This window comes from Sapajus apella, unplaced genomic scaffold, assembly GCF_009761245.1.
Source record: "Sapajus apella isolate SASKATOON/1434 unplaced genomic scaffold, GSC_monkey_1.0 scaffold66, whole genome shotgun sequence".
In the NCBI taxonomy this organism is placed as follows: Eukaryota; Metazoa; Chordata; class Mammalia; order Primates; family Cebidae; genus Sapajus; species Sapajus apella.
Window position 1 is genome coordinate 2,874,513 of NW_022437006.1, and position 12,757 is coordinate 2,887,269.

Consider the following 12,757-nt stretch of genomic DNA (forward strand, 5'->3'; position numbering starts at 1 on the left):
AGCGAACAGGACTGTCTGGAATGAAATAAATATCCTGGAGTTATCCTCAAATAGAAATGAACTACAAGAAAGTAACTTTCACTGGGTTTTTAACTTTGAATACATTTTTTCTTCATGTCTCTCATAACTGGGACAATTACTACAACAATATGATGACAAACTGAGCTTAGACGTATTAGAACTTTGAGATTTTTCATAAAAATAGCTAGCATTTATTGCGGGTTAACCATATGAAATTTAGTTAACCCTCACAGCTACTCTGTGAAATAGGCATTGTTATTTATACTCCTATTTCACAGAAATGAAAACAGGTTATGCTAACAAGGGGCAGATCTAGGATTTGAACTGTACAACTAATACCAGAACCCAAATTCTTGGCCACTACTACACAATGCCTCAATTATCAGCAACCACTTCTTTGCAAGTGGGCTGACTTTTCCCCATTTATTCCTTACCGAGTTTCTTCCCTAGAAGTTACTGTCCATTTACTGTCTCTCCTGTTACCTTCTCTCATGATCCCTCTCATTTAAGATATGAAGAAAACAAGCAGTTTGTGCTTCTCATCTTGATTTTGCCTTTCCTCCAAGTAACGACAATGAAGACAGTAAGTTCAGTTCAGACAAATTCTAGTAGCGGCCATACAAAAGCATGTTTTCTTTTTCCAGAAAGCCTGGTCCATCTGTTTTATTTGATTGCTGTATGACCCATGGAGAGAGTAAAAGCATAAATTGATAAAGTCTGAGAGAGACAGATGTGAAGGTTTGTATTCCAGTTTGTCACACTCTGTATTTAAAGTTTTATTGTTCATTATGTTTTAATTTTGCTAAAAAATTTGGGAGAAAAAAAAGAGTGGAAAATCATGCTTCAAATGTCTAATTTTACTCTGTATTTATTCAATGGCCACTCTGTGTTCAGACCTATAAAATATTTTAAAATTACACCTCTTTGAATTAACAAATCATACAAATAAAAATTTAAATGACACCCAGGGAAATTAGTGTAAGCTCACCTGCACTGGCTGGATGAGAGTTTGCCCTTTCTTTAAAGGAAAAAAGAGTCTGTAGACCTCCAAGTTTCTAACACACTCAATTTTCTGACAAAAGCATGGACCAGGATTTCACGTTGACATGAAATTCTAGTGGCTTAGCAGGGACTCACTGTGCAACAAACCTTACGATCTGTTTTCACCCTTCATCTGCCAATCAAAGTGATGTGGAAAACTTTATAGATATGTGTTCCTCAGTTATGGTGATGGGAAACTAGAGTTTCACAACATTTGAGAGACACAGAGGACTAAAAGGCAGAAGAACCAAATTGAAATGTATGATTCTGTCTTCAGATACTTAAACAGTGTGAGCTACTGGGAATATGGAAATATATATTCTCCAAGTCTGTAAAAGTGAATTAACCCAATTTGCAAATAATAACAATTGAAATAATTATGATGCTACCTAAAAAATTATCTTAGATTTCATAACAGTATATAATTTGAAATGAATCTGATATTGTCCTTATTAATGATAACTGAAGTATTCAATGCCAAAAGTTAGAGATTACTTAACATTTTAAGTAGTCAATTGTGTTCAAATTTTAATATCTAAAATTATTTTTAATAAGTAAGGAGAAATAAATTAACTACAAGGATAAAAGTACAGAGTATGATTAAAAATGATGACACCAGGTCAATAATCCAGAAGAGACCATCAGTGTTCATTATGTTATAACAAAGCTCCTTTATTAATATTATTCTTCTGTTTAGAAAATAAAACTTTTTACTATTTCAAATCATAGAATGTACCTCATACTCCAGAAAAAACATGGCACTGCTTATAAAAAAAAAAGTCTGAAAATTAGCTTTGGATTTCAGGTAATATTTGCATGAAAATTGGATTTTGGCTGATTTAGTATGGATCTGTCTCACCTTCTCACTGTGCACCTGAATCCATAATTCTGTCTACTGCAGCTAAACATAATATTTTAGGGACTGAGACAATGAATGAAAAGTAACAAACTAACAACCTGGTTTCACAAACAATCAAGCTTTTATTTTCATGTAAATATCTATATCAATAATAACTAAACTAGTGGCAGTGTATAATATTGAATACCAAAAACCAGGCCTAAAAAGAAATTCCTTTGAAGGAAAAGATATTAAAAGGCTATTAAAACATTTTGTTTTAGTATTTAAATGTGTCTTTTCTTAACTCTGCACAATTTCTAATTGGATTCATGAGAAACAAAACAACTTAACATTTTTATAATTTTACGTTTCATTATTTTTTGTGAGAAAAAACAAGAAGAGATGAAATTTCAAATTTTATCTCTTGCAATTTAGTTCTTTCTGTAAGTTTAATTGTAATTTTTGACTCAGCAAAATTGCTAAATGATTCATGACAGTTGACTGTTTTACATTTTCTCTATACCCATGCCTCCTTGCATCTGGTGTAAGAGGAATGTTTTATAAAATTAATGTAGAGGAGGAAAAAAAATCATGAAACCTCAACTAAGTATTTTAAATGAACCAGAGCTAGCTAAAGAATCAATATAATTGTTGTTAATGGTATCTTACCTCATGATTTTTCACCCTTTTGAAGGCCTCGAGCTTTACTTGTCAATTCAGATTCAACATGAGCATAATCCAACAATGCAAAGGTTATGGCAAATAGTTCTCTAAATTGATGCAGGGATCGTTTAAACACATGCAAGTCAATAAATGTGATACATCTCATAATCAGAATTTAGAAAAACAAATAATCACCTAAATAGATGCAGAAAACATGTTTAATGAAATCCAGCATTGCTTTGTGATAAAAACCCTCAATAAAACAGGCATACAAAGGACTTATCTCAAAGTAATAAAAGCCATATATAACAAGCCCACAGCCAAAATCATAATGAATGGGGAAAAGTTGAAAGCATTCCCCCTGAGAACTTGATCAAGACATGAATGCCCACTTTCACCACTTCTATTCAACATAGTACTGGAAGTCCTAACCAGAACAATCAGACAAGAGAAAGCAATAAAAGGCATCTAAATTGGAAAAGAGGAAGGCAAACTGTGGCTGTTTGCCAATGATATAATTGTATGTGTAGAAATCCCTAAAAACTTAATCTAAAAAGCTCCGAGATCTGATAAATTCAGTAATGTCTCATGTTACAAAATCAATGTACACAACTCAGTAGCACTGCTATTCGCCAACAATGGTAACCTCAGAATCAAATCAAGAACTCAATGCCTTTTACAACAGCTGCAAAAAAGAAACAAAATAAAATAAAATACATGGGAATATACTTAATCAAGGAGGTAAAAGATCTCTACAAGAAAAACTACAAAATACTGCTGAAAGAAATCATAGGTGACACAAACAAATGGAAACACATCCCATGCTCATGGATGAAAAGAATCAATATTGTGAAATGACTATACTGCACAAAGCAATCTACAGACTCAAGTGCAATTCCCACTAATATCAGCATCATTCTTGATAGAACTAGTAAAAATAATCCTAAAAATTATATGGAACCAAAGAAAGAGGCTCACATGGTTAAACAACCACTAAGTAAAAAGAAACAAACCTAGAAGCATCACATCAAATTATACCACAAGGCTATAGTTACCAAAACAGTATGGTATTGGCAAAAAGTTGGCACATAGACCAACGAACAGAATAGAGAACCCAGATATATAGCCAAACACAATGAATTGATCTTTAACAAAGCACACAAAAATAAACTAGGGAAATAATATTCAATAAATGATTCTGGGAAAACTGGCAAGCCACGTGTAGAAAAATCAAACTGAATTCCCATTTCTCCCCTAATAGAAACATCAACTCAAGATAGATCAAAGATTTAAATTGAAGACCTGAACCACAAGAATTCTAGAAGATAACATCAGAAAAACTCTCTGGGCATTGGCTTAGGCAAAGAATTCATGACTAAAAACCCCAAACCAAATGCAACAAAAACAAAAACAAACAAATCAGACCTAATTAAACCAAAAAGCTTCTGCACAGCCAAAGAAATGATCAGCAAACGGATAACCCACACACTGGGAGAAAATATTCGCAAGCTACACATCTGACAAAGGATTGGTGTCCAGAATGTATAAGGAACACCAACCAATCAGCAAGAAAAAAACAATGACCCCATCAAAAACTGTGGAAAGGACATGAATAGACAATTCTCAAAAGAAGATACCCAAAAAGCCAGCAAACATATGAAGAAACGATCAACATCACTAATTATCAGAGAAATTCAAATTAAAAGCACAATGAGATACTACCTTATTCCTGCAAGAGTGGCCATAATTTTAAAAAGTCAAAAAACAATAGATGTTGGCATGGATGTGGTGAAAAGACAACATTTTACCCTGCTGGTGGGAATGCAAATTAGTACAACCACTATGGAAAACAGTATGGAAATTCCTTAAGTAACTATAAGCAGAAATATCATTTGATCCAGCAATCCCACTACTGGGCATCTACCTAGAGGAAAAGAAGTGATTACATGAAAAAAAGCACTTGTACACACACGTTTATGGCAGCACAATTTGCAATTACAAATATATGGAACCAACCTATGTGCCTATCAACCAACAAGTGAACAAAGAAAGTGTGGTATATATATACACCATGGAATACTACTCAGTCACTAAAAGGAAAAAAATAATGTATTTTACAGCAAATTGGGTGATGGTGGAGGCCATTATTCTAACTAAAGTTACTCAGGAATGGAAAAGCAAACATCATATGTTCCCACTTGTACATGCAAGGTAAGCTATGAGGATGCAAAGGCATAAGAGTGATACAATGAACTTTGGGGGACTTGAGGGGTGAACGTCGGATGAGGGTGGTGAGGGATTAAAGATTATATGTTGGGTACAGTGTATATTGCTTACATGATAAGTGCACTAAAATCTCATCACCACTAAAGAACCTATCCACGTAACCAAAATCCACCTGTACCCCAAAAAACTATAAAGAAATAAGCCTTGAAGTCAGAAAAGAAAAAAGATCCCTGAACTCATGATGCCACATTAAGGTAAGGGTAAGGATATGATAAACATCCTGCACAGGTTTGGAAAGTATGAATTCTTAGAATCTTTTAGCAATACAATTTAGAAATATCTAACAAGTTGTGAAATACATATATCATTAAATCCAATAACATTATTTCTAGGAAGGGACTCTACAGACATGCTTGCATATCTATACACACATGCACTAATGAAGTGCACAAAATGCCATGTACCATGTATTTATGTTGCAGCTTTGTTTATAATAAAAAATGGATGTAACTAAAGCATGTATTAACAGGAAATTTTTTAATTAAATGATGGACAGTCATATAATGGAAAATGGTTTACAAAAAGGTAGTAGTGACGTACTGGAATATATACACAATACGTTTAATGAACAAAACATACAATGCAGTGTATTGTACATAGTGTGATCCCACTATTATAAAAAATAATGAAAATAGCAGACTTTAGTGATTATCATACACAAATTACATCTGAGAGTAAGTTGATAGGCTAGAGTAAGCCTTTGGTAAAAATACAAACCTATCAGTGTGATAGATTTAAGACTGTCATTGCTCTAGGTACTGTAGAAACCCACTGATCTGATTAGCCTTAAGAATTTTCAACAGGAAAATGAGAACAAACAATAAAAATGATTTATTGGTACCAGATTCCGAAAATGTTTCATGACTCACACCTACATATTGCTAGATTTGCACTGCTGACCAAATATATGACATCTCTTATATATACACATACATACTGTTCACATGCTCATAAACCAAAAGACAAAAACTGAAAGAAATTTATAACATTTCAATACCACAAATCAGTATTTCTATATGTAAAATATAACCAAATATACCAAGTACTTTCAAGTTATAAAGGTGCTTAGTGATGCCCATTTACTCATCTCATTTCTTTATCAACTATTAACGGCAGCAGCTACTCCAGAGAGCCTGCGACTGCCATCACGCTGGCTACAGCAGCGAGGCATGGCCAGGGCTGCATGCTCCATGGAGTGTGTGGGAGTCAGGGACAAGTGGGAGCCCGACCTTTTCTGAGTTGAGGCAGGAGCTCCCCTGGTGCACTGCAGCCATTCAAAACACAGCTACAGACCGGGGCCTCCCAGGCCACACCTGCTCCATTGAGCAGGCAGGAGCCACTGCCCCGCATTTCCCCACACAGCTGCAGTTGCCCAAACCATGGCTGCACACTCAGTCATCCCTGCACCCTTGGGGGCCCAGAAAGGGCCCTTGCCCTCACAGGCTCAGAAGTGCCTGCTCCCACTTCCTGGCTTCTCTCTGCTGTTGGCACCCGCTCTGATCTTGCAGCAAAGTCGAGGCTGAGCCTGGGTGCCATGAACAGCAGTGGGAGACACACAGATTCCTGAGAAGAAAGGGATGGATGCCTGGTGAGGATGGGGATGACCAGCAGCAGAGAGGAGCTACCCACTCCAGGGTCTCCTTTCTGTTGTGCACTTTAGAGACTTGCAGGGACATCAGGACTACCAGCTGCAGAAAGGAGCAACCCACACCAGGGCCTCCTCTCTGCTTGGAGCTGGGGAGATGATGAGCGCCTGCCTGCAGAGAAGAGCAACCCATTCCAAGGCCTCCTATCTGTTGGGAGCTGGGAAGATGACAGGACAACCTGCCTGCAGAGAGGAGCTTCCCACTCCAGGGTCCCCCCTTTGCTAGGAACTAAACACTCAGGACATCCTGACTGCAAAGAGAAGCTACCCCTGTGGGTCTCCTGTGAACTACTCTATTGCTCAATAAAACCCTTCATCTTGGCTCACCCTCCACTTCTCTGTGTACCTCATTAGTCCTGGTCACAGAAGAACTTGGGACCTGCCAAACAGCAAAGGTAAAAGAGCTATAACACAAACAGTGCTGAAACATGCCCATTGTTTACCATGTTGCAGTCAAAGGAAAGAATAGCTGCAGCCCCTGGGGAAACCCAGACCTGGGAGCTCCCTCAACCAGGGCTGTGACTTCATCCTTGGGGTCCTGCAGTGTCCAGCATCTTCAAGCTGCTGGGTACCACAGAATTCCTGGTGCCAGCCAGGGAAGCTGCTTATGGTGTGTCTGGGCCAGCCACAGCCTTGCAGAGAGCTGGCACCTGTGCCAGCACCCAGAGCTGCCTGCCCTGCTGCAGTAGCCAGCATGTCTGACTGCACGGTGGCCGGATCCCATGCTCACACACCCCCTGCCACCCCATGCCTGATTTGACCTTGGCAGGCATGGGATCCAGGCTGGTAGCATGAGAAAAGTGCAGCCTGCCAGGCCAAGTGGGTGGAATGAGCCCAGAAGGAACAAGAAAACTCAGGAAAAGGTGCCACCAGACAGAGGTTTCAGGCCAGAAAAACAACACTCTAAAGATCCTGTAACACTATTACCTACAACTACTAAGAAGTTTTTATAGAAATAAAATATATTTTTATGACAAATTCAGCATTCTATTTTTCCATCTTCTAAAAATAAAAATAGGCACAGACATTGAAATAGTAAGAGTTGGCAAACTTTTATTTTCTACTTCACACTTTTAACTTTATTGAAACAACCACTGTTGCTTATGAGTCTGCAGCTACTTTGCATGTTGGATGTGCATATATAGCAAAGGTTACTCATTTAAGTAGGTATTTTGTTTGTTTGCTTTGTTTCCTTAACTAAGAGCAGTAAGAGGCAAGCTCTCTGGATTTTGTGAAGCTATCTTTGTTCCTTTGGCACCCTCCCATTCCCTCATCCCTTTCTTCAGCCTGAGGACATTCTACCAGTGAGTCTGTATGGGTTGGGGGTGGGGGCAGTTGCTGAATCATAATTAGGAATAGGTTTATATGAATAATATCTCTGTGTTATTCATCATAAAGTTACTAAACACATTCAAATTTGCTTCACTCCATTATTGCATATTGAAAATACAAGATGAAGGCAAACAGAATATGTAAACATTTCATACTGCAAGACAATGAATGCTTGTTTTAAATCTCTGGAGATGGTTTTGTCTGGCTCTGTCCCCACCCAGATCTCATCTCAAATTGTAATCCCCACAATGCCCATGTGTTGAGGGAGGGATCTGGTGGGAGGTGATTAGATCACAGGGGTGGCTTCCCCCATGCTGTTCTCATGTTAGTGAGTTCTCATGAGATCTGATGGTTTTATGTGTGTTTGACAGGTCCTCCTTCACAGGCACTCTCTTGCCTGCTGCCGTGTGAGACATGCCTTACTTCCCCTTGACTGTCAGCCATCCGCCATGATTGTAAGCCTCCTGAGTCCTCCCCAGACATGCTGAACTGTGAGTCAATTAAACCTCTTTCCTTTATAAATTACCCAGCGTCGGGTAGTTTCTTTATAGCATTGTGAGAACAGTGTAATACAGGGAATACTAGGTCAGGTTAAGAAAATGAAGAAATAGGTTAAAATGAGAGGGAAAATTGAAAAGATTTCCCTATTTACGATGGTGTAAGAACTTATAATACACTACCAACACAGGATCTGTCTGGGTTTTGAAAAACTTCAAAAATGATTACAAATATTTTTTTTCCTGAAAAGTATTCCTGTCTGAGAGCTGTGGGACCAAGTAAATGACTACACCATTTATTTCTGCATTCTGATTTAATGACAAGGTACATTCCTTTAATATTATTATTATTATTATTATTTTTGAGATGGAATCTTGCTCTGTTGTCAGGCTGGAGTGCAGTGGCATGATCTCAGCTCACTGCAACCTCCACCTCTTGGGTTCAAGCGATTCCCTGGCCTCAGGCTCCCAAGTAGCTGAGACTACAGGCATGTGCCACCACACCCGGCTAATTTTTTGCATTTTGGCAGAGACAGGGGTTTCACTATGTTGGCCCGGATGGCCTCGATCTCCTGACCTCATGATCTGCCCACCTCGGCCTCCCAAAGTGCTGAGATTACAGGCGTGAGCCACTGTGCCTGGCTCTCCCTTAATATTCTTAACCTAGTATATACATTTAAATCAAGCCCCAAGCTTTTCACCTATATTAAAATAATAAATAGCACATGTAAAATTTCCTATTAGGCAAACAAAAACATCCTATTAAAGTGCACATAATAACCTTATCTATGACTATCAATCATACAATAAAGTATTTTCTCTTGGTTAAAGAAAAGTTACAATTTTCCCCAAAAGTAGTAGCTCTAGGTAGGTAAGTTTTTTTCTTTATATCTAAAACAAAAATATTCTTTTCTTTTTTTTCAATAGGCTTGCCATCAAAATATAATAAAGGTGATTATTTCAGTGCCAGGTGCCTCAAGGTAGCACTTGTTACACACATTTAAAGAACTGCCTAAACAATGAAGCAATTTCAGAGAATGACTTACCCTCCCTTAATGTAGTCAAGGAATGAAACTTCTGTTTCTACCAAGAAAGAGAGTAAAGTTACCTGAAAAAGAAAAAGACAAAATTACCTTCTAGTTGTTTGTAACCCCAAATAGACTCTTTTCTATTAGAGAGAAAATCATATTTCTTTGCATTTTGAAAATCACTAAGGACATTATTTTTTATTAACATCTGCTAGGACTGATTGTTCTTACATTTAAAATTATCTGAAGGAAAGGGACCAAAAAAAATTAACCAATGTCTTTCCATGACCAGTTTCCTTCCTTTGAAGAACAGCATGAAAATTATCTACAAGGACATTGTGTTATTTCCCACTGTAGATAAAAGGAAAGATGAAAGGGAGTTAAAACCAAAAAACCAAAATCAGTGAGCAAAGCCTTCAAGAGGAAATGTGTGTTTTCAGTCATGTTTCTGTAATGAGCCCATCTAATGTTTTAACTGTCTTGCTTTATAGAGATCTTTAAAAGAAAACAGAAAAAACTTAGATTTTGCTTCTCCCCAAAAAAGTTAATCTGAAATAAAAACTCTGCAGTACATTTTTTCTTAAAATGCTGATTTTTTGTGATTGTTTGATACTTCCATCTTTCTACCCTTCTGTACTGATTTAGTACATCATTCCCACAGAGTTGTCAATTGTAATGACAACTTTTTTGAATGAGCACATACACATACCATGAAATGAGTCTTACTTAAGTACAGCCTGTAAAGAGTACAGTATTTCTTACTTCCATTTATATTTTTTATGTCTGCCTGATTCACTCTACTCTGATTCCATTGAATGAAGAGTTTATAATACAACCTTCATCCTCTCTCAGAGGCCTTGCAGCCGCTAGAATAATCTACAAGAAGCCAAGTCACTACCTTCTAACAGCTGCTCTCCATTACAATCAGTCCCCTGGGAAGTTGATTTTTCTATTGTGTTCCTTCATATTAAAACACTAAGTGAAACACAGCTCAGATTTTCAATTGCTTCTAGTAGGATTAAAGATGCCATATACATATATGCTTATTCATTTATTTTAATCTTTAAAAAATAACATAAAATTTGACTTACTGTTCCAGAATTAGTGTATTTTTTCTTTTTTCCTTTCTTTTTGGGATTCACCACCTTAAAAGGCAGACAAAACAATTAAAATGTGTTAGGGTTTATACTGACTTTTAAAACATTTGTAGTTCAACTTGCGGCCTTCACTTCTTATGCATGTATTCATTTACAAATGCTTTCAGTATGACTTTAGACAGTCATTCAGCCAAAACTTCTCTGCAAAGGTTAATAGTGACTATCTTAAAAAAAAATGTTTTGTTTGTAATATTCTTCTCACCTGTACATATTGATTACCCTTAACTATGGTCACCTTCTTGATATGATAGAGACCTTTAACATCTAAGGTCCTAAATAATGAGTGCTTTATAGAAAAATGATGGGTTGTTAAAGTATATTCAAGTGACATAACTTTAAAAATTAGATGAAATACACGAACATAGCAAATCATCCAATGTGTGAATATTTAAAGGATCCGTTGACCTAACTATTGCTTTATAATGATGGTCATTTCCACCAGTTACCAATGCTACACAGTAATTGGTAAATGTCTGGTTTGTGGACATAAGATTGGCCTTTTGACTATTTGTTCCAAGAGTAAATTTGATTGCAGTTCTATATTTCATAAAACATTAGGGGATATAGGAAATATTAAGATAAGTATGACCTGCAAATCTAATAGGATAAATATAATACATAATTGCCTGAAGACAGACTTCTTCAGATCATCTCAATCCAAAATATGGGGAAAGCATTTGACAGGAAAAGATGAAATAATTTGTGAATAAGTAATTAATTGAACCGTAATTTATTATTTTAACTAGTGCTTCAATGTTAAAAAATCAATAAATACGGCATTCTAGGAAGAAGAAAAAGCAACTGATCCAGGTTGGCTGGGGTAGAGAGCCCACATAACCAGGTCAGAAGTGAATCTGAAAAAATAAGCTGAGGCCATGTTAAGATCCTTAATCCCAGGCCAGGGAGTTTGGGTGTTATTTAGTTGATGTTTAACAGGAGAATTATATAATAGGTCTACAGCAGCAGTCCCCAACCTTTTTGGCACCAGGGACTGGTTTCATGGAAGACAATATTTCCATGGACGGGGGTGTGGAGGATGGTCTTGGGATGAAACTGCTACCTCAGATCATCAGGCAATAGATTCTTATAAGGAGCACACAGGAGGCAAAGCTCAGGCAGTAATGCTCCTTTGCTTGCAGCTCACCTCCTGCTGGGTGGCCCAGTCCCTACAAGTCCACAGGCCTGTACTAGTCTGTGTCCTGAGGGATGGGAACCCCTGGTCTACAGAATAGAGTTGTAAGGGGAGAAAATGGAGGCAACAGTTGGGGTCCTATTTTAAATAGTCTATGCAAGAAGTAATAAAACATTAAATACGGCAGCCCCATTGAAAATTGCTTGCAGAGAAAAATTAAGAAAACAGAATAAAGTACATTTGGTAGGTTAAAGTAGAAAATCTAAAGAAGAAATGGTCATCCATCTCATGTATTACCTATTGTGTATTTCAGAAAGCCCTAAATGAACACATTCTATAGGAAAACGTGCATCAGTAAGGATGGTGGGTATCACCAGCAAGATCACACATTTTTCAGATGGTTCAGTGGTTTTACTATTAAGTACAGAAAAGGTTATCTGGAGGAGAAAGGTAATGTTTGATCTTGAGGTTTGAAGAATTACTCAATTCTTCCAGATAATCTGAGGAACACACAACTCTCAACAATATATAGGAAATCAGTGAATAAAGTTCATTCAATCATAAGTTTGAAAATAAAGAGTTCAGTGATACACTTTTCTTGAAAAACTGTATTTCAGCATTTTTCTACCTAAAAATCATTCATCTAGCATTATGCTTTTGGTTTAGAAGAGGTTTTCCTAAATTTTAGGAGCCACTTTTAGAATTTCAGAAGCATCTTTCAGTTCATATTAATCTTTTGTGTATCAGCATATCATAAGGTACTACTGTCACAGAAATATTACCTCAGATGATTTGGTTTTACATTACATAATTAAATTTAATTACATAAATATTTTTTCATTTAATCATACAGGATCATTTCAATCACCAATAATACATCTGATATAACAATAATAAAGTTATGTAATATATAAATAAAATAGCATTTGTCACTTCTAAAACTAAATAACGGACTATGGAAGTAACTTTAGAATGATGGAATAAGATGCTCTGAAAAACTGCTTGTCCATAAAGACAATAAGAACATTACCAAAAATTGTCAAAATCAAATTTTTTTCATGAATCTGGAAATTAATAAAAGGCTTGCAACAATCAATGATCACTCATTCAAGAAAAA

At 36.7% G+C, this 12,757-nt stretch overlaps 1 protein-coding gene across 3 annotated transcripts in view; it reads right to left on the bottom strand.

The window, feature by feature from the left end:
• CPNE8 (copine 8) overlaps window positions 1-12,757 on the bottom strand; it is a 254,337-nt gene that overhangs the window by 58,921 nt on the left and 182,659 nt on the right. For all 3 annotated transcript variants that reach the window (XM_032248310.1, XM_032248312.1, XM_032248311.1), the window contains exons 12-13: window positions 10,443-10,496; window positions 9,370-9,431 (exon numbers count right to left, since the gene is read on the bottom strand). In XM_032248310.1, coding sequence (XP_032104201.1) covers window positions 9,370-9,431; window positions 10,443-10,496 — 116 coding nt within the window. The remainder of the gene's footprint in view (window positions 1-9,369; window positions 9,432-10,442; window positions 10,497-12,757) is intronic.